Raw genomic sequence first — 20,735 nt, 5'->3', positions numbered from 1 at the left:
AGCGTCGTCGCTGCCGCCTGGGGGAGCGAGGGTGTGCGGGCGGGTGGAGGCTGGGGGCGGTCCCCGCCCCAGATGCCCGCCCCGCCGGAACCCGCCGCCGCCGCCGCGCTGGGCCCGCTCCAGAGGGCCCTCACCTGGGACCGCGGGCCGCCCCGCCGGATTCCTCCGGGCGGGGCCGGGAGGCCCGCGCCCACCTCCGGCCCGCGGGCATCAAATTGGGCCACCGAGGCTGGGGGAGGCCAGGGGGGCAGGAGCCCTGCTTCTTTGCGCAGGACTGTCTCACCACCCCAAAGTCACCTCTCATTAGTTCTGGTCCAGTCCCCTCCAAGCAGAGGACTCAAGGAGGGAGCACCCCTTAGCCAGGGCCTCCGCGGTGGCCCAGCCAGACGGCCCTGGGGTCCCGGAGAGGAGCCGATAGGACCAAGCTTGAAAGCCAGTTTCCCTGCCCGCCCCCCTCTAAATGGCTTTCCTGGTGCCCACCCTGCCCCCACCCCTTTGCCTTGTCTGGCCGGGCTGGCGGGGCTGGCTCTGGGCCTCAGACACTCCGGAATCGCCAAGGTCTGAGCTCAGGACCTGGCCCCCTTCCCAGGCTAACAGCCGGGAGGAGGGGGGTGATGCTTGAGGGCCCCGGGGCTGGGGAGGGGCACAGCAGGGCCCCAGGGCAGGGGGTGGCAGGAGCTAGGGAGGGGGCTTGAGTTTGGTCAAGGCTGGAGAGGGGCCAGGCCTGTCCCCTGGTCTGGAAGTGAGGCTCTGGAAGGCTGCAGTGTCCTTGGTCCCACGCCATACCCAGGGGGTCTGGCCAGGAGACCCTAGGATTCAGTCTCTGACTCACAGAACTCAGCAGGGGGTGGGCGTGACCAGAACACGACGCAGTCAAGTCAAGGTGACACCCTCTCTCCGAGGGGATGAGGGGTTGCCCTCTGACTGAGGGAATGGGGGTTCAGGGACTTGCCTTCAAGTCCCCGAGCACACCTGTGCAAGGAACTCATGGTTTTTCCCTTGAGGGTGGGCTTATCAGGGGGCGGGGGCTGAGGGAGACCCTTTAGTGGACCCCTGCTGAATTGCTCAGTGGGCTCAGGCTCTGTGCAGACAGCCGGGAATTGCAAAGGTAGGATGGGAACAATCCTGCACCCCAGGGGAGCTAGGAGGGTGTGTAGCAGCAGCCCCCCCCCCCCCCGCCCCGCGATCCCTCGGGTCACACACTGAGGCAGGAGATAGGACTGTTTACCACCGGTCAGGTGTAGGGCTGAGCATTTTGTTTTATTTATTTATTTATTTTGTCTTTTTTAGGGCCACACCCACGACTTCGGGAAGTTCCCAGGCCCTGGGGGTCAAATCAGAGCTGTAGCCACCAGCCAACGCCACAGCCACAGCGAGGCTGCAACCTACACTGCAGCTCACATCAACACCAGATCCAGACCCTCTAACCCACTGAGGGAGGCCAGGAGTCGAACCCAAGTCCTCATGGATGCTAGCCACATTCATTACCTCTGAGCCGCAATGGGAACTCCAGGGCTGAGCGTTTTGTAGTTATTCTCCTTCATACGCATCTGAACCTGACCTCCTCTGTCTTGAGCAGGCCGTGACTCACCTTGCAACACGGCATAAACAGATGAGGGTTGGAGCCCTAATCTTTCTGAATCTCAGTTTTTTTCACCTGTAAAATGGGCATCTATTCATTCAACAAACTAGGAACCTGACACATGCTCTTGCTAAAGAGTCGAACCAATCTCTGCCCTCTTGGCGCTTCTGTCCTGGAGGAGACAGACAGTAAATCATTTCCCACATGGAAAGCTGTGACAGAGGTTGGTGCTGGGACAGCGAAGAGCAGGGAGCTGGAAAGAAGGGCAGTGGCGGGACCTGGAGGTCCAGGAAGCCCCTGGGAGAAAGGGACTTTTAAGCCAGAAAGAAGCTGGAGGAGGAGCAGGAGTTAACTGGGTGCGAAGCCAGCCCAGCTGGGGAAAGCCTGCAGGAGGCCCCAGGAGATTGAAGGGCCTTCAGCGGACAATTTACTTACATAGGAGCATGGGGTGGAGTGGGAATGAGGGCTAGAAAAGAGACTCACTTCTCCTAGGAACCGAGAGAAGGCGAGCTGAGCAACGGGGTGGAACCAGGGAGAGAGAGAGCATCCGGAGGCGGGAGGCCTCGTGGGGAGTTGAGGTTTTATTTCCATTGCAGGGGGGGCCGTATCAGGGCAAGGGGTGTGTGTTGCCACCTTCCCAAGAGAGATGATGCAGCTTGGCTGTTGTGGAGATGTGTTTGGGAGGTGGAATCTGGGGATGAGGTGAAGCGGAAGGTACCGCAGAGGCAGGTGCTGTGAAGGGCTCCCGGGTGTCTGGCCTGAGCCCCTGGGTGGGTGAGGAAGGCAACGGAGGAGAGGGAGACCAGGGGCGGGGGGGGGGGGGGCGGGCTCTGTTCGGGACTTGCTGAGTTTGAGATGCTTGTGTTGATCCAAGTGGAACAGTCCAGGAGCCTGGGGCTCAGACAGAATGTCTGCCCTGGAGACGGACTCGGGTCCCCAGCCAACAGAGACATTTGCAGCCGCAGGGAAGGATGGCCTCAGCTCCTCGAGAGAAGAGGGCTCAGGGCAGACCCTGGACGTCACTGCTGTCAGGTCAGAGAGAGGAGACAGAGTCAGGAGTGACTCAAATTGGAGCTGGAGGGAGCAGAGAGCGGGAAACCAGGAGTGCGGTGCAGGAAGAGCCAAGAGGACGAAGGAGGATGTGGCCAAGAGTGTCTGATGCCACTGAGAGTGGGATGGGGTGAAGGCAGCCCTTGCTGGGGGCTGCTGGGGGACTGACTCGGAGCCATGAGGGCCAGCACCCCAGCCCAGTGCTTGGCAGTGCTGTGGGGTCAATGAGTTTACCTACTGTCATTACCAAATGCCTTGTGCTCAGCAGGGATCCAGCAGGAAGCAGTGGGCACCCTAGGGTGGGTGACTAACATTAACCTAACGCTGGGAACTCCCTGGTGGCTCAGTGGGTGAAGGATCCGGTGTTGTCACTGCTGTGGCTTGGGTTCAATCCCTGGCCCTGGAAACTTCCATATGCCTTGGGCATGGCCAAAAAAAAAAAAAAAAAAAAAGTGGAGTTCTCATTGTGGCTCAGAGGCTTACAAACCTGACTTGTATCCATGAGGATGCGGGTTTGATCCCTGGCCTTGACCAGTGGGCTAAGGATCCAGTGTTGCCATGAGCTATGGTATAGGTCACAGATGCGGCTCGGATCCTGAGTTGCTGTGGCTGTGGTGTAGGCCAGCAGCTGCAGATTGGATTCAACCCCTAACCTGGGAACTTCCACATGCCACAGCTGTGGCAAGCAAACAAACAACAAACCTTGGGAGTTCCCGTCATGGCTCAGTGGTTAGTGAACCTGACTAGCATCCATGAGGATGTGGGTTCAATCCCTGGCCTTGCTCAGTGGGTTAAGGATCCAGGCATTGCCATGAGCTGTGGTGTAGGTTGCAGACATGGCTCGGATCCCGTGTGGACGTGGCTGTGACACAGGCTGGTGGCTACAGTTCTGATGGGACCCCTAGCCTGGGAACATCCATATGCTGTGGGTGCGGCCCTAAAAAACAAAAACAAACAAACAAACAAAACCAACAAGTCTTGACCTAACCCAGGAGCCACAGGAGCTGGAGGGGAGGGCTGCCCTGTGGGAGGCTGTGGCCTTCTGCAGAGACTGGCACTACCTGTCCCCACCCCACCCCCCGCCGCCAGTGGGAGCCGAGGAAATAAATACCACCCTAGTCTCCTCCGGTCCAGTTGGGCCTCCCAGGGCCGAGCCCCAAAGGAAGCCTTGGGGAAGGGGGGCCTGGGGAGGGGTTGGGGCCCGCAAGGTTAGCCTTGTGGCAGGAAGCAGGGCAGACAAGGATGCAGATGGGATCTGCAGGGCGGACTGTGACAGTCCCGTGAAGGTGGTCTCCATGGCCTGTTCACCTTTTCTGTCCGCATCTCCTGTGTCACCACACCAGACACTCCATCCTCCTAGAATCTACCAGGATGCCGTCACGCCTCCTAGGTGCAAGTTCTCCTGAGAGTCCAAGGAGACCGAGCCCTCTGTGGTCAGTCTGGACTCCTTCTGCCGCCTAATGGGTCTCCCAATTACCATTTCTGCCTGCCCCGTCCTTCCTCCACCTGGTGCCGGAGTCACTTTTAATTAATTAATTAATTAATCGGCCACGCCCATGGCATGTGGAAGTTCCCAGGCTAGGAATCGAACCATGAGCACATCAGTGACCCAAGCTGCTGCAGGGACAAGGCAGATCCTTAACTCACTGTGCCACAGGGGGACTTCCCACGGTTACCATTTATTCATTTATTTATTTATTTATATAGTCTTTTTAGGGCCACACCCATGGCATATGGAAGTTCCCAGGCTAGGGATCGAATCAGAGATATAGCTGCCAGCCTACGCCACAGCCGCAGCCACAGCCACCCCAGATCGGAGCTGTGTCGGCGACCTACACTGCAGCTCACGGCAGTGCCAGATCGTTAACCCACTGAGCAAGGCCAGGGATTGAACCCAAGTCCTCATGGATATGAGTTGGGTTCGTTACTGCTGAGCCACAATGGGAACTCCCCGTAGTTACCTTTTAGAACCTAATTTCACGGAGTTCCTATTGTGGTACAATGGAAATGAATCTGATAAGTATCCATGAGGACGCAGTTTCGATCCCTGGCCTTGCTCAGTGGGTTGGCAATCCAGCATTGCCGTGAGCTGTGGTGTAGGTCACAGACACGGTTCAGATCCTGAGTTGCTGTGGCTGTGGCATAGACCGGCAGCTATAGCTCCGATTCGACTCCTAGACTGGGAACTTCCGTATGCCAAGGGGGCACCCCTGAAAAACAAAATAAATAAATAAATACAATTTAAAAAATAAATAAAATAAATATAAAAAGCCCCCAAGAAACTTAATTCCAGGGAGTTCCCTAGTGAATGTGGTTCAGGTCACTGCTGTGCCCCTGGTTTAATTCCTGGCCTGGGAACTTTGGCATGCCATGGGCACAGCCCAAAAATTTCTTTTTCTTTTAAGGGCTGCACCTGCAGCATATGGAGGTTCCCAGGCTAGGGGATGAATCGGAGCTGAAGCTGCCAGCCTACACCACAGCCACAGCAGTGCAGGATCCGAGCCCCAACTTCGACCTACACCACAGCTCACGGCAACGCTGGATCCTTAGTCCAGTGAGCGAGGCCAGGGATGGAACGTGCATCCTCATGGATACTAGTCGGGTTTGTTAACCACTGAACCACGACAGGAACCCCAAACAATATTTTTTTCTAAATAATAATACAGGAGTTCCTGTCATGGCTCAATGGTTAATGAATCCGACTAGTGGAGTTCTGGTCATGGTGCAGTGGAAACGAATCCGACTAGGAACCATGAGGTTTCGGATTCAATTCCTGGCCTTACTCAGTGGGTTAAGGATCTGGTGTTGCCATGAGCTGTGGGGTATGTCGCAGACATGGCTCAGATCCAGCGTTGCTATGGCTGTGGTGTAGGCCAGTGGCTACAGCTCTGATTCAACCCTGGGAACCTCCATATGTCAAGGATATGGCCCTAAAAAGACAAAAGACAAAAATAATAAAAGTAAATAAATAATAATACATACTGATCTCTGCCACTCCTCTGTTAAAAAGATAAATAAAACTTAATTCGGGGCCAGGGAGGGAAAAATTAGGAGTTTGGGATTAACATGTACACATTACACCATATAAAATAGATGGTGATAAGGACCTACTGTACAGCACAGGGAAATCTACTCAATATTCTGTCATAACATAGACAGGGAAATAATCTGAAGCAGAATGGATATATGTATACGTATAACTGATTCGCTTTGCTGTACACCTGAAACTAGCACAGCATTGTAAGTCAACTATAGTCCAATAAAATTTAAAAGCAAACACCTAAGTCCAACCATACTCCTTCTCAGCTTAAAAAACATCCAGCAGGGAGTTCCCTGGTGGCCCAGCAGATTAAGGATCCGGTGTTGTCACTGCAAAGGCTTAAGTCCCTGCTGTGGCTTGGGTTTGATCCCTGGCCCAGGAACTTCTATGTGCCCTGCGCATGGCCAAAAAAAAAAAAAAAAAAATCCACCTCCAGCAGCTTCCCTCCATGCGCCTGGGCCCACAAGGTCCTCTATGCCTCAAGCTCCCGCCTCTGCATGGGGCTGATCCTTCACATCTCAGGTTCCTGCCTCCCTTTCTCTAAAACAGCTGGCCCTGGCCCTCTGGGTCACATCAGCTGTTTGTCTCCTGCTCGTTCTCATCAGAGCCTGAAACTTTTTTTTTAAGGCCGAATGTGTGGCCTATGGACGTTCCCAGGCTAGGGGGCAAATCAGAGCTGCAGCTGCCGGCCTACACCACAGCCACAGCAACGCTGGATCCAAGCGGTGTCTGCGACCTATACCTCAGCTCATGGCAATGCTGGCTCCCTAACCCACTGGGTGGGGCCAGGGATCAAACCCACATCTCCATGGATACTTAGTCGGGTTTGTTACCGCTGAGCCACAGTGGGAACTCCTGAAACAGTCTTCTTTAAGGATTTGGTTACTTATTGTCTCTCCGCCCTCCCAGGAAGGCACTGCTTTGCCTCCAGATACTAGCCCAGGGCCTGGCACACAGAAGGTGCTGAAGTTTGTTGATTGAATGAACAGAGACGACAGGAGCGCCCATCGTTTACCATGCACCTTGCACTGGCATGTTGTTCACCCTCCTAATGACCCTGCCAAGGGGAAACCGAGGCTCTGAAAGGCAAAATAATTAGACTAAGATCACCTGGTGAGTAAGATATGAGGATTGAATTTGAGCTGGCCTGACCCGAGCCCTACACGGTGCTCCTGGGAGGGAGGAGTGAGAGGGTCCCACAAATGTCCGAAAGAGAGGAGGGGTCCTGAGGACCATGAGGAGCTCTGCTGGCATGGGACGAGGAAGAGCCCCAGCCCCGGAAATGTGCAGACTGCTGAAATGTCCTGCAGAGGGGTTTTTGTTTTCTTTTGTCTTTTGTTTTTTCAGGGCCGCACCTGCGGCATATGGAGGTTCCCAGGCTAGGGGTCAAATCAGAGCTGCAGCTGCCAGCCTACACCACAGCCACAGCAACGCAGGATCCTTAACCCACTGAGCGAGGCAGGGGATTGAACTTGCAGCCTCATGGATCCTAGTCAGATTCATTTCTCCTGAGCCATGACAGGAACACCCCTGCAGAGGGGTTCTTGAGGTCTGGAGAAGGCAAGGAGCTTGGCCAAAGTCACACAGCTGGTCAACGGCGGGGGCATAGTCTGGACAGGGCAGCAGCAGCCTGCGTAATGGAACTTACATTTCAGGGGGCAGCATAACACAGCGGTTGTTTTGGGGATTTTGATTTTCCTGCACCAGCTGTGTGAACCTGGAAAATTCTCCATCTTCTCTCTGCCGCCTTTCCTCATTTTAAAAAATTTATTGGCATTCCCGTCATGGCTCAGCTGTTAATGAACCCAACTAGCACCCATGAGGATGAGGGTTCGATCCCTGGCCTCACTCAGTGGGTTAAGGATCTGGTGTTACCGTGAGCTGTGGTGTAGGTCGAAGATGTGGCTTGGATCTGGTATTGCTGTGGCTGTGGTGTAGGCCGGCAGGTACAGCTCTGATTGGACCCCTAGCCTAGGAACCTCCACCTGCCGTGGGTGCAGCCCTAAAAAAATAAAGGGACCCCCCAAAATTTTATTTATTTATATTTTTATTTTTTCCATTTTAGGGCCACACCTATGGCAGCACATGGAAGTTCCCAGGCTAGGGGTCCAATTGGAGCTGCAACAGCAGGCCTATGTCACAGCAACTCAGGATCCAAGCGGCATCTGTGATCTAGGCCACAGCTTTTGGCAACTCCAGATCCTTAACCCACTGAGTGAGGCTGGGGATTGAACCTGCATCTTCATGGATACTGAACCCATTCTTAACCCACTGAGCCACAATGGGGACTCCCCAAATTTATTTATTTTTGTTTATTTTCATTTTTTGGCTGATGACCCAAGCTGCTGCCGTGACAATGTTGGAACCTTAACCCACTGGGCCACAAGGGAATTTCCATCCTTATTTTTGGACAGAGAAGCAAAGGAGCTGAAATTCATAAAGCCCTTAGTGGATGCTGGCCACACGGCAGGTACTCAGTATACACTAGCTTTTTTCATCACCTGGTCTGGGGTCCACGATGGGCTGCCGGGGTGGGGCGGGGAGCAGGGCTGCCTGTGAGGAGGGGGAGAATACCGCTGAAAGAAAGCTGACTGTGCACCAGGCTCTATGACACCTCTCTGAGTTCTGAAAGTCTTTGAGAAGCTTCTAGACTCTGAAGAAAGAAATGGTCCCGGGGGGTGATGGGTTCTAAAGGCGATGGTTGGAAATTTCAAAGGCCTGGAGGGGACAATTCTGCCCTGACTCTTTCTCCAAAGTCACTTTACTGAAAGTGGCTGTCACATTGGAGTTCCCGTGTGGTTCAGTGGCTTAAGGACCGGATATTGTCTCTATAAGGAGGCATGTTCCATCCCTGGCTTCGATGAATGCGTTAGGGATCTGGTGTGGCTAGTGTAGGCCAGCAGCAGCAGCAGCTCCGATTTGACCCCTAGTCCGGGAACTTCCATATGCTGCAGGTGTGGCTGCGAAAAGAAAAAAAAAAAAAAGCAGGTCCCGCTGATGTGCCCTACTGTGCTGAGGGGCACGGAGAGATGGGACCAGAAAATGAAATGAACCATTTTCACGCTTGACCTGTCAGAGAGGGGCTTCGGTCCAACCATCCTTCTCTACCTTCTGAATCCAGGAAAAGTCCCCTGGTGAGAAACAGGCTTTAGATGGAGTCCCAGCCCTGCCACATCCCAGCAGAGTGACTGTATCTAAATCTTTTCACCTGTCCAGGCTTCAGCTTCTCCATCTGTAAATTGGAATGATGATGGTAAGACTTCACTCACAGCACCGTTCTGAGGATTCAAGCTCTTAGCACAGTGCCTGTGCCAAAGGGAAAACACATCAAAAGTTGAATTTTTTTTTTTTTTTTTTAAGGCTGCACCCATAGCACATGGAAGTTCCCAGGTTAGGGGTCGAATTGGAGCTGCAGCTGCCTGTCTATGCCACAGTCACAGCAACAAGGGATCCGAGCCGCATCTACAACCTACACCGCACTTCCTGGCAATGCCAGATCCTTAACCCACTGAGTGATGCCAGGGATTGATCCCACATCCTCATGGATCCTAGTTGGGATTCTTAACCACTGAGCCACAAAAGGAACTCCCTAGTTTTATTATTTTTATTACTGTATCATCTAGGCCTTTCTTTTTTTTTTTTTTTTTTTTTTTTGTCTTTTTGCTATTTCTTTGGGCCACTCCCGCAGCATATGGAGGTTCCCAGGCTAGGGGTCGAATCGGAGCTGTAGCCACTGGCCTACGCCAGAGCCACAGCAACTCGGGATCCGAGCCGCGTCTGCAACCTACACCACAGCTCACGGCAATGCCGGATCATTAACCCACTGAGCAAGGGCAGGGACCGAACCCGCAACCTCATGGTTCCTAGTCGGATTCGTTAACCACTGTGCCACGACGGAAACTCCGGGCCTTTCTTGTTTTTACAACTATATCAGCTCAATTCACATTGCGAGGAACAAACAAGAGGAAAAGTTGCCCCATTTTGGATGCCTCTTAGTGCGACAATACAGTGACATCAGTTACGATTTTCAGAGCCATGGCTACACAGCCCAGGCCACTCAGCGCCGTGGGAACCTGATCTGGCGAATGAGGCGGGCAGAAGTCAGGCCTGTTCCTGAGCTGTGTGTGAATATGCCTCCGAGGTATGTGCTGTCATGCAGGCAGAGGCCTAACTCCTGCTGTGTCTGCTGCGCCACAGGCAGGGACAGCTGTCGGGCTGGCTCACATGAGCATAGGGAAGGGTCTGAAAGAGCCCAGCCCGAGCCTGCTGCTTCCCAGACAGTCGGTCTGCCACCACGACTGCTCCGAAGGCATCGGAGCACCAGCGCTTCGGAGTCCTTCCACGTGCTCACCCCTCATCAAGGACTGTGACAGGTCTGCGAGTTTTGCCCTCTTGGTAAACTAGCAAGTGAGCCTGCCGCAGGTTCCTGCACGCTGGCAGAAGACAGGAGATTCCTGGGTCGGGGACAAAGGACCTTACAATTCATGGCACAGTAAAGAGCATGATGGCCAGCATATTGACATCTGTCCTCTTGTCCCCCAGACCCCAAGGTCGTGGCACCAATGGCCCGGGGGGATGCCTGCACACGGTGAATGGTGGTGTGGGAGTGGACCCTGAACTTAAGAACCCAAGTCTTTCTAGTGGCTGCCCTTTGCTCTGGAGGGAGATTCCGTCTCCATCTTCCATGACCACTCCCTGTACCGACATCCTTGAGAAGAGAGTCCAGGACAAAGGCTGTCGGTGCCTCGCTTGCAAAATGTGCAGAAACGCAAGAGACCCCTGGAGAATTGCCTTACAATAACAGCCAACCCTCATTTCTACACTGTCCTGGCTTTTGGCAAATCTTCCCACGCGTTCACCACTCTCTTGACAAATCTGATCAACGGAGGCTAAGGATGAAATCTGTTTAATTTGTTGCATATGGCATTTATTTTTAATTTAATTTATTTCATTTCGTGTGTGTGTGTGTGTGTGTGTGTGTGTTTAGGGTCGCACCCGTGGCATATGGAATTTCCAGGGCTTCGGATTGAATCAGAGCTGTAGCTGCTGGCCTATGCCACAGCCACAACAATGCCACATCTGAGCCCATCGGTGACCTGTGCCACAGCTCGCAGCAACACCGGATCCTTCACCCTCTGAGCAAGGCCAGCCAGGGATCGAACCCGCAACCTCATGAATACCAGTTGGGTTCTCAATCTGCTGAGCCACAATGGAAACTCCAATTTTTAATTTTATTTTTGAAATGAGTTTATTTATCTATTTATGTATTGGCCCCACCCAGGGCATGCGGAAGTTCCTGGGCCAGGGATCAAGTCCACGGCCACAGCAGTGACCTGAGCCACTGCACTGCTCTGACAATGCCAGATCCTCAACCCACTGTGCCACAGGGAATTCTTCATAGAGCATTTAATTCAAGCCACTACCAACGGGGCTCCAAGCAGCAGGATGAAGCCAACTTGCACTACTGACCTCAACTGTGCCTTCCAGCTGAACAAATCCGTAAAACTTCTATTCTGAGAAAGCCTTGCTCATTGATTCTCTGTATCAGCCTTTCCACCTTGGCGTGGAAAGCACGCAGGACAGCCTCAATTCACTGGCCACGGCTGCCGTGGATGATAGGATCCTTCTGGATTTCTTCTTGCAGGCCAGAGTCTGTGCGATGATATGTCCTGCTCTACCTGGATGAATGCTTCTGGCCGTGAGTAACAGGGATGTCTGACCCAGGAATCTCCTGTCTTCTGCCAGTGTGCCGGAACCTGTGGCAGGCTCACATGTTAGTTTTCAAGAAAAGTCAAGGATAAATTTCAAGTCACTCTGTTTTCAGGAGAGAGGCAAGTTAACATGTGACTTCCATGTAGATTGGACAATCTCAAGGGTACACGTGGTGCTTCTGGGAAGAAACATGGTGCCCCTGAGAGGGACTTACATCACTTGGTGGGGGGGGGGCACAGGTTGACGGCGTCTCCCTGCAAGTTGGCAGGACTTAGGGCTCCCAGGCCAATCCAAATAATTCAATCTAGTCCTTCTTTTTGGAGGGCCTGGCAAAGGGCAGTTAGTCCAATCCATCCTATTTGTCCTTGGCACCAGCCAGATGGCATTTATCCACTCCATGGCATTGCTGAGAGGTGAGGACAGGGTATGGGGACTCTATCTGGAGGTGATGGTGTTGGCAGGTATTTTATGTGGGAGGTACAGGAGCTGAGGCCACCCCTGCTGCTTCTACTCTCTTGGTCAGCTTCAACAGAATGGCAGTGAAATAAATCAAGGTTGGAACGGTCTAGAGGAGCGGTCAGGGACACTTAAGACACGTGCCACGGTTTGGACACGTTGGATCAAGATGGCTTTCTTAGGGAAGAAGACTCCCCGTGGTTTGCAAAGACAAAGATTATTAATGCCTTTCTTTTTTTGTTTGTTTGTTTGTCTTTTTGCCATTTCTAGGGCTGTTCCTGCAGCATATGGAGGTTCGCAGGCTAGGGATTGAATCAGAGCTGTAGCCACCGGCCTACGCCAGAGCCACAGCAACGAGGGATCCGAGCCGCGTCTGCAACCTACACCACAGCTCACGGCAACGCCGGATCGTTAACCCACTGAGCAAGGGCAGGAACCGAACCCGCAACCTCATGGTTCCTAGTCGGATTCATTAACCACTGCGCCACAACGAGAACTCCTATTAATGTCTTTCTTTCCCGCATTTCTCCCAGGGTCTGAGGTGCCTCCCCAGGTACCATAGTTGCTGTTCTCCCTCCACTGTCACAAAATCAGCGATGATTCCAAGAGTTAGAACTTCACCTTTCTCCCAGTCTCTGACGGGTCAGGTGCAAGGAGGACAAGAACGCTGTTTCTTTTCTGGTTGTGGCAGCCAGTGGCTTTGATGTGGGCTCTCAGTTCCCAGGCCAGGAATTGAACCTGGGCCGCACCCCTGAAAGCACCTAATCCTGACCACTAGACCACCCGCGAACTCCCAAGACCATTTTTATAAAATACGTAGGGAGCCGATATGTCCCACACTTTACAAGTGGGCCACCGTCAGGGGGACTCAAAGCGAGAGGTGTCCACGCCGAGCACTCCAAGTTCTCATGATCCAGGACCGTGTCCATCCAACGAGAGAACCTAGGAGGTTGAACCAGGGTGTAACGAGAATCGGCGAGGCCCCTTTCTGACTGGGCTGCCACCCAGAGTTGCACCAGCCAGGTGAAGGGAGAGAAAGCAGCATTCTTTCCAAGGATGGTGAGCATGGAACCCTACATTTTTAAAACCGGTTTATACGAAGCCCACCCTTCTCATCTTGATCATAACGAAGGACATGGCCCAGAGGAGAGAGCCCCATCCCCGGGGCGGCCACGTTCAGTGATCGAACTGCTGTACTGAGCTGAGGTGTGTGGACCAGGAGTTTGAGTTTTTTTTTTTTTTAGGGCTGCACTTGCATGTATGGAAGTTCCCAGGCTAGGGGTCCAATTGGAGCTGCAGCTGCCAGCCCGTGCCACAGCCACAGCAACATGGGATCTGAGCCATGTCTGTGACCTACACCACAGCTCATGGCAACGCCAGATCCTTAACCCACTGAGCGAGGCCAGGGATGGAACCCGTGTCCTCACGGATATTAGTCCAGTTCGTTACTGCTGAGGCACAACAGGAACTCCTTTTTCTGGTTTCTTTCTCTCTCTCTTTTTTTTTCTTTTTTTCTTTTTTTGGTCTTTTTTTGTCTTTTTGCCCACACCTGAGGCATATGGAGGTTCCCAGACTAGGGGTCCAATTGGAACTGTAGCCACCAGCCTACACCACAGCCACAGCAACACGGGATCCTTAACCCACTGAGTGAGGCCAGGAATCAAACCCAAGTCCTCACAGATGCTTGTTGGGTTCGCCAAGTGCTGAGCCGCGACGGGAACACCCTTTCTCTGGTTTCTTAAGGAGGAAGGTTAGGTTGTTGATGTAAGGCTTTTTTCTTTTGTTTGCTTTTTTTATGGCCACACCTGAGGCATGTGAAAGTTCCCAGGCTAGGGGTCAAATCCGAGCTGCAGCTGCCAGCCTACACCACAGTCACGGCAATACCAGAGCCAAGCCATGTCTGCAACCTATGCCACAGGCCACAGCAACGCTGGATCCTTAACCCACTGAAGAAGGCCAGAGATCTAACCTGCATCCTCATGGATACTAGTCAGATTCTTAACCTGCTGAGCCACAGCGGGAATGCCTTTTTTTTTTTAATGTAACAATATACGGGAGTTCCCGTCGTGGCGCAGTGGTTAACGAATCCGACTAGGAACCATGAGGTTGCGGGTTCGGTCCCTGCCCTTGCTCTGTGGGTTAACGACCTGGTGTTGCCATGAGCTGTGGTGTAGGTTGCAGCCGCGGCTCGGATCCCGCGTTGCTGTGGCTCTGGCATAGGCCGGTAGCTACAGGTCCAATTGAACCCCTAGCCTGGGAACCTCCATATGCCGTGGGAGTGGCCCAAGAAATAGCTAAAAAGACAAAAAAAAATTATATATATATATATATATATATATATATAAGAATATACAATTATAAATTTCTTTTTTTTTTTTCGGTCTTTTTTGCTATTTCTTGGGCCGCTCCTACGGCATATGGAGGTTCCCAGGCTAAGGGCTGAATCGGAGCTGTAGCCACTGGCCTACGCCAGAGCCACCCAACGTGGGATCCGAGCCGCATCTGCAACCTACACCACAGCTCATGGCAACAACAGGTCGTTAACCCACAGAGCAAGGGCAGGGACCGTCGTTAACCCACAGAGCAAGGGCAGAGACCGAACCTGCAACCTCATGGTTCCTAGTCGGATTCGTTAACCACTGCGCCACGACGGGAACTCCAAATTTTTTTTTTTTTCGTATAAATTTCTATCTAACCGCTGCTTTGGTTGTATCTCACAAGTTTCGGTATGTCATGCTTTCATTTTCATTAATCTCAAAGTAGTTTCTAACTTCCCACAAGATTTCTTCTATGACCCATTAATTTAAGAAGCCGTTTAATTTCCATATATTTGTGAATTTCCCAAATTTCCTTGTTATTGATTGCTAATATCATTCCACCATGACCCGAGAATATACTTTGTATGATTTCAACCCTTTTAAATGTATTGAGATTGGTTTTATGGTCTAATATATGGTCTTTCCTGGAGAATGTTCCATGTGTTTTTGAGAAGAATATGGCTTCTGCTGTTGTTGTATGGAGTTTTTTATAGATGTCTGTCAGGACTTGGGCTGAACTTGCACAGCTGAGACATTTATTTATTTATTTATTGCTTTTTAGGGCCGCACCCACGGCATATGTAAGTTCCAGGGGTCAAATCAGAGCTACAGCTGCTGGCCTACACCACAGCCACAGCAGTACAGGTTCCGAGTCATGTCTGTGACTTAAACCACAGCTCACAGCAACACCGGATCCCTGACCCACTGAGTGAGACCAGGGATTGAACCCACATCCTCATGGATACTAGTCGGATTAGTTTCCACTGCACCCGACAGGAGCTCCAACTGTGTCTTTTAAGGGAGATCACCTCGATAGAGGGTATTTTTGTCCCACTTTTATAACAGCATCTCATTTTTGCCTTGTTTTAATAGAAGGGCCAGCGTAGTTTTCTAGGGCAATGGAGTTGATCACAAGAATTTGTCTAGATTTCCTTGGGTCACCTGTACCAGCACTGCAAATCCCTCCTAAGACAATATGAGACCAACAAGTAATAAATGTCTCATCTATGGTTTCCTATGGGAGTTTGTCTCAAGGAAATCTTCCTAAGCAGGTCAAAGCTCCCTTATAACTCCCTTAAGGAGTTCCCGTTGTGGCGCAGCAGAAATGAATCCTACTGGGAACCATGAGGTTGTGGGTTCGATCCCTGACCTCGCTCAGTGGATTAAGGATTAAGGATTGCTGTGAGCTGTGGTGTAGGTCACAGACATGCTTGGATCTGGTGTTGCTGTGGCTCTGGCATAGGCCGGCAGCAACAGCTCCAGTTGGACCCCTAGTCTGGGAACCTCCATAGGCTGCGGGTGGGGCCCTAAAAAGACAAAAAACAAACAAACAAACAAAACAAAAAACAAAAAAACCACACAAAAAAAAACTCCCTTAAGACTGTGAGGAGTTCCCTGGTGGTCTGGTGGGTTGATGATCCTGCATTGTCATTGCTGTGTCTCAGGTTACTACTGTGGTCTGGGCTCTATCCTTGGCCCTGGAACTTCCCCATGCTGTAGCACAGCCAGAAACAAAAAAACAAAAACAAAAACCCAAGACAAAAATCTGAAAGCATGTGCTCTCAAAGGAGATTGCCAATGAGATTGGTGGGGGTGAGGGGTGGGGGGGGTGGCTAAGTCCTAGCTCCTTCCCCATTGCCTTGGTGTACAGCCCTGAGACCCTAGGGCTGCCCTCTGAGGACACTGCCTGCTCCACCTGTCCTCTCCAAACGTATTCAGGGAGAGGACGTGTATGGAAAAAGAACAAAGAGAAAAAAAATCACCAAGGCCAATGTCCAGGGAGCACTAATAACTTGAACAGCACCCCACCCAAAGAGGGTAAGGTCACAGGCACGTGTAGCAAGCCCCTCAGCCCCACCCTACAGCATGGAATCGACTGCGCACGCCCAGCACAGCCACAGCTCCAGATTTGTTTTTTCTTTTTGAGGGTCCAAACTTCAACAAAACAAAAAGTCTGTTTAGGGGCTGCCTTTGCATCATCACCAGGCCTTGGAGGGGAGTAGGGGGTAGGCCAACTGGACTACAAAAAACTGTAGAAAGGGAGGGATCTTGAAATAGGCGGAAAGGTATAGAAAGCGAGAACGATCGCCGCCTGGCCTGCCTTGCCAGTTGAAGTGAGAAGCGCTTGAGGTCTCAAGAGGCTCCACGCGTGTGTAAGGGGCCATTTGTTATTATCAAGAGTGTCGTTATTGAGATAATGTCACTTCCCGGCTGGCCCCAGGTCCCGCCAGTGCGGAAAGAGAAACCCCGGGGGAGGTGGAGGCCAGCGGAGATTTCTCCAGCCATCCGCAGCAGGCAGGAAGGGCGACCGTACACAGCCACTTCCGGGTCCTGCGACCTAAGCGGTGGTATCACGGAGACGCCGCTCCTGAGGCCCCACCAGTCGAAAAGTTTTTTCCCGGAGCTCTCACCGAGAGCCGCGCCAGCGGGACAGGTTCCAGTCTGCGGCAGACACGCCCCACTCTGGGCATCGTGACGTCAGAGGAGCACAGTGAGCGCATTTCCGCCCTCTTCCTCCGCCCAACACGAGGGGGCGGGGCCAAGAGGAGGGCGCTCTGCTTGTGCGTCACTTCCGGTAAGTCTATCGGCGACAACGGCAACATGGCTCTGAACGGCGCTGGTGAGAACTTGGGCTGCGGGGGCCGGTGGTTGCGGGGTACGGGAGGCAGTCTGCTTCAGCAAAACCCTCAACCCTTCATGCCTCTCTTCCCCCAGAAGTCGACGATTTCTCCTGGGAGCCCCCGACTGAAGCGGAGACGAAGGTGCTGCAAGCGCGGCGGGAGCGGCAGGATCGCATCTCCCGGCTCATGGGCGACTACCTGCTGCGTGGTTACCGCATGCTGGGCGAGACGTGCGCGGACTGCGGGGTGAGGAGAGACTCGGGACGTGGGAACCAGGATGGGGCCGTGGGCTAGGCCGCACGGCCCTTCCTCAAGTCTCCACTCTGGACCGCATCGCCTAGCGTCTCACCCCTGCCCCGTATGCTTTCTGGCTCCTAGACGATCCTCCTCCAAGACAAACAGCGGAAAATCTACTGCGTGGCTTGTCAGGAGCTCGATTCAGACGTGGATAAAGATAATCCGGGTGAGGGATCGAGTGTGCTTGGTGAAGAAGTGTGGTGATAGAGGCTCAGGAACAGTACAGTAGGCCTGGAAGATGATTGATGGGCGGGGGTAAGGTGCTTTCTCCTTTCAGCTCTAGAAAGGACCACTCGTTGAGTAAAAGCACTAAAACCTACACTGTGTGCCCAACACCATGGGAGAGTCTGAGCTTAATTAGGCATAATTCTGATGAGAGAGATGAAGCAAGGACATAAATAATTGATACAGAGAAGAAAAGGAATGAGTTGCCTTACACAGGGGCAGGGAAAACTTCTGAAGAACAGAAAGAGCAGAACAGTGTAAAAGTAAAGAGTAGGGAGGTGGCTCGGGGCTGAGGCAGGCCAGGTATCCTGACCATTCCACTGGCTTTCTCCTCTTTTAGCTCTGAATGCCCAGGCTGCCCTCTCCCAAGCTCGGGAGCACCAGCTCGCCTCTGCTTCGGAGCCCCCGTTAGGCTCTCGGCCAGCCCCTCAGCCCCCAGTCCCCCGTCCAGAGCACTGTGAGGGAGCTGCAGCAGGGCTCAAGGCAGTCCAGGGGCCGCCCCCTCCTGCTGTGCCTCCAAATGCTGAAGTTGTGGCCTGCACACGGGAGGCTCTCCTGCAGAAGCTGGCCTGGGCCTCAGCTGAGCTGGGCTCTAGCACCTCCCTGGAGACGAGCATCCAGCTGTGTAGCCTTATCCGGGCTTGTGCTGAAGCCCTGCGCAGCCTGCAGCAGCTGCAACCCTAAAAGACCCCTCCTGAGAAGAATCCTCTAGAAAAACAGCTATTCCTCTTGTGTGGTTTGTTCTTTTCTTGGTTCTAAGTGTGCATGCAAGCCCCAGCTCCAGTCGTCTTTTTCCTACCTTTGGCCTCTCGTGCTGTCACAGTCTGTTCTCCTTGATGCCCTGAGAGATGAGTTGGGCTTGTTTCTGCTCAGTTTCCCAACTATAGAGATGATGGAGGAGGCAGAGAACGGTGTGATACTTTTTTTCTGAGGAGGAGGCCACAACCTCCTTAAAAGCGGAAACTAGGTGTGGCCCTCCACAGCACCCCTGCAGCCTCCTCAGCCATCCAGGGCTCATTCTCCACCCTCAAGTGAGATCTGGGGTTCCAGTCCCCTTGGCAGCTTCTCCTTCTTTCCCCGAGCATCCTGCATCCCAATACCATCATCCTATCCCACGTCAGGCCCAGACTAGGGTATCAGGTTGCACGTGAGGGACAAAGTATGGACTCAACCCCAGTCTCCTCATCCTTGTTACCCCCTTTTAGAAAAATCCTTTTCCTTAACAGTTATAACTGGGCAGAGTGTTGGGGGTGGGTGTCAGAAAGAACCGCCAAGAAACCGCACCCTCTGCTTTTGGCTTCCTCCCTCCGCTTTTTCACCCTGCTCCTCCTGCTGCGACTTGGGGCAACTTGGGCCCACAAACCGTTGCCCTTTTAAGAGAGGCCCCGCCTGCACGGGGGCGGGGCGGGGGCGGAGCCGGAGGAGTCCGGGCTGGAACAAAGCAAGGCCTGCGGGCGGCGGCTGGGCTCGGCTGGCGGGGCCGCGGGTGCGGGGGCCTGCGGGCGGCGGCCCGGGCGGAGCGTTGGAGGGAAGGAGGCGGTGTCATCCTTTGTATCGGCCCGGCCATGAATGGGTTGCCCTCGGCCGAGGCGCAGGGCGGCACGGGCTGCACCCTGGCGGGTCTCCCGCCGCTACCGCGCGGCCTCAGCGGTCTTCTCAACGCGAGCGGGGGCTCGTGGCGGGAGCTGGAACGCGTCTACAGCCAGCGCAGCCGCATCCACGATGAGCTGAGCCGCGCCGCCCGCGTCCCGGACGGGCCCCGCTATGCTGCCGGCGCCGCCAACGCGGGAAGTGCCGCTGGTCCCCCCGGCCCGCGTCGTCCTGTCAACCTCGACTCGGCGCTAGCGGCGTTGCGCAAAGAGATGGTGAGTAGTTGGGCCTTGGTCAGCTGGGCCTTGGGGGGCGATGGGAGCTGCCAGCGAGCTTGAGGGGTGCCGGGGCGGGGCAGAGCGCAGAGGCAAAGCGCGGTCTGGGTCTGGAGGATCTGCAGAAGCCTGTTGGGTCAGAGGGGATACGGTAACAATAATTACAGTTACTGCTTATGGCAATAGTTACCATGTATTTTTAAGTAATTCACTGGAGTGATTTCATTCCATTCCAGACGACTGCTGTCTTTTGCAGATGGGTGTTAGTGACTTGACTAAAGATTTGAAACTTGCAGATAGCGTCTGACGCCCACAAAAACCTGTGCTTCAGAAGGTGTGGGAAGATTGACTAGGACTGTGGCTTGGGCTGAGGGTGGCTCGGACCCCAACCCTAGCCCATTCTCAGTCTTTTGCAGGTGGGCCTGCGGCAGCTGGACATGTCCCTGTTATGCCAGCTGTGGGGCCTGTACGAGTCAATCCAGGACTACAAGCACCTGTGCCAAGACTTGAGCCTGTGCCAGGACCTGTCATCCTCTCTGCACTCAGACAGTTCCTACCCACCTGATGCTGGCCTATCTGATGATGACGAGCCTCCTGATGCCAGCCTGCCCCCGGACCCGCCACCCCTCACTGTGCCCCAGACGCACAATGCCCGAGACCAGTGGCTGCAGGATGCCTTCCACATCAGCCTCTGAAGAGCTAAGGGTGTGGGGGGGCAGGCACCCAGGCAAAAGGCTCAGAAATTCATCCCTCAGCAAGTACTCAGACTCTAGTGCCTGCTTTCCCCCATACCACCTCACCTCACAGGAGGGCAAGGCCTGGGCCCCTCAGAGCTAAAACTGCCTACCCTCTCCTGTCTTGAGTTAGCTGGCACTGGGGCAGGTACCTGGGCTACAGCCTCTGCCCATGGCACTGGACCTCCTCTTCTCCCACCTGCGTGCACTTCAGCTTGGCCAACCTTCAGTTTGGCTGTGGGTCCAAAACATCGGGCACTCTCCTTGACATCTCTGGGATTGGGATGAGTGCCTGGCTCCTATCTCTTAATCTTTTGCTGCCCTTGGCAGCTGCTGGCTCAGGGGCATCCCTCCTCTGGTCCCTGGGTTCCACTGCCTTAGACAAGGGCTCCAGGACCCATTCCTGCACCCACCCATGGCCAGGAGGGCCAAAGCTCCGTGCTAGATATTTAAGTTTAGGGGCCATCCTCCTGGGCGCCTAGATAAATAAATACTCTCTCGGCATTAGTGTGTTCTGACTGTCTGGTTTTGGAGCGGAAAGATGTTTCTGGCAGGTGCTGCCCCACGCTCTGCCGGCAGATGGCGCCCGAGACCTCCGAGTGGAAGAGGCTTGGCG

The 20,735-nt window shown here is 53.6% G+C and overlaps 2 protein-coding genes across 2 annotated transcripts; both read left to right on the top strand.

The window, feature by feature from the left end:
• Nucleotides 16,891-20,623, top strand: SSSCA1 (Sjogren syndrome/scleroderma autoantigen 1). The gene is made up of 5 exons (XM_021082852.1): nucleotides 16,891-16,997; nucleotides 17,093-17,244; nucleotides 17,377-17,461; nucleotides 17,861-19,385; nucleotides 19,792-20,623. The coding sequence occupies exons 1-4, from the start codon at nucleotides 16,979-16,981 to the stop codon at nucleotides 18,202-18,204; spliced, it is 600 nt and encodes a 199-aa protein (XP_020938511.1). The 5' UTR covers nucleotides 16,891-16,978; the 3' UTR covers nucleotides 18,205-19,385; nucleotides 19,792-20,623.
• On the top strand, nucleotides 18,949-20,623 carry FAM89B (family with sequence similarity 89 member B). The gene is made up of 2 exons (XM_021082853.1): nucleotides 18,949-19,385; nucleotides 19,802-20,623. Exons 1-2 carry the CDS (start codon nucleotides 19,086-19,088, stop codon nucleotides 20,078-20,080), a joined length of 579 nt encoding a protein of 192 aa, XP_020938512.1. The 5' UTR covers nucleotides 18,949-19,085; the 3' UTR covers nucleotides 20,081-20,623.

This window comes from Sus scrofa, chromosome 2 (genome assembly GCF_000003025.6).
Source record: "Sus scrofa isolate TJ Tabasco breed Duroc chromosome 2, Sscrofa11.1, whole genome shotgun sequence".
Lineage (NCBI taxonomy): Eukaryota > Metazoa > Chordata > Mammalia > Artiodactyla > Suidae > Sus > Sus scrofa.
The sequence above is the reverse complement of the archived record's forward strand: the minus strand, read 5'-3'. Positions and strand labels throughout refer to the sequence as shown.

Excerpts from the sequence above, each read along its gene's own strand:
- SSSCA1 (XM_021082852.1), top strand. Across the intron at positions 17,245-17,376 it reads AGACGTGCGCGGACTGCGGG|ACGATCCTCCTCCAAGACAA; the intron begins GTGAGGAGAGAC and ends TCTGGCTCCTAG. Across the intron at positions 17,462-17,860 it reads CGTGGATAAAGATAATCCGG|CTCTGAATGCCCAGGCTGCC; the intron begins GTGAGGGATCGA and ends CTCCTCTTTTAG.
- FAM89B (XM_021082853.1), top strand. The coding sequence starts at position 19,086 with ATGAATGGGTTGCCCTCGGCCGAGGCGCAGGGCGGCACGGGCTGCACC. Across the intron at positions 19,386-19,801 it reads CGGCGTTGCGCAAAGAGATG|GTGGGCCTGCGGCAGCTGGA; the intron begins GTGAGTAGTTGG and ends AGTCTTTTGCAG.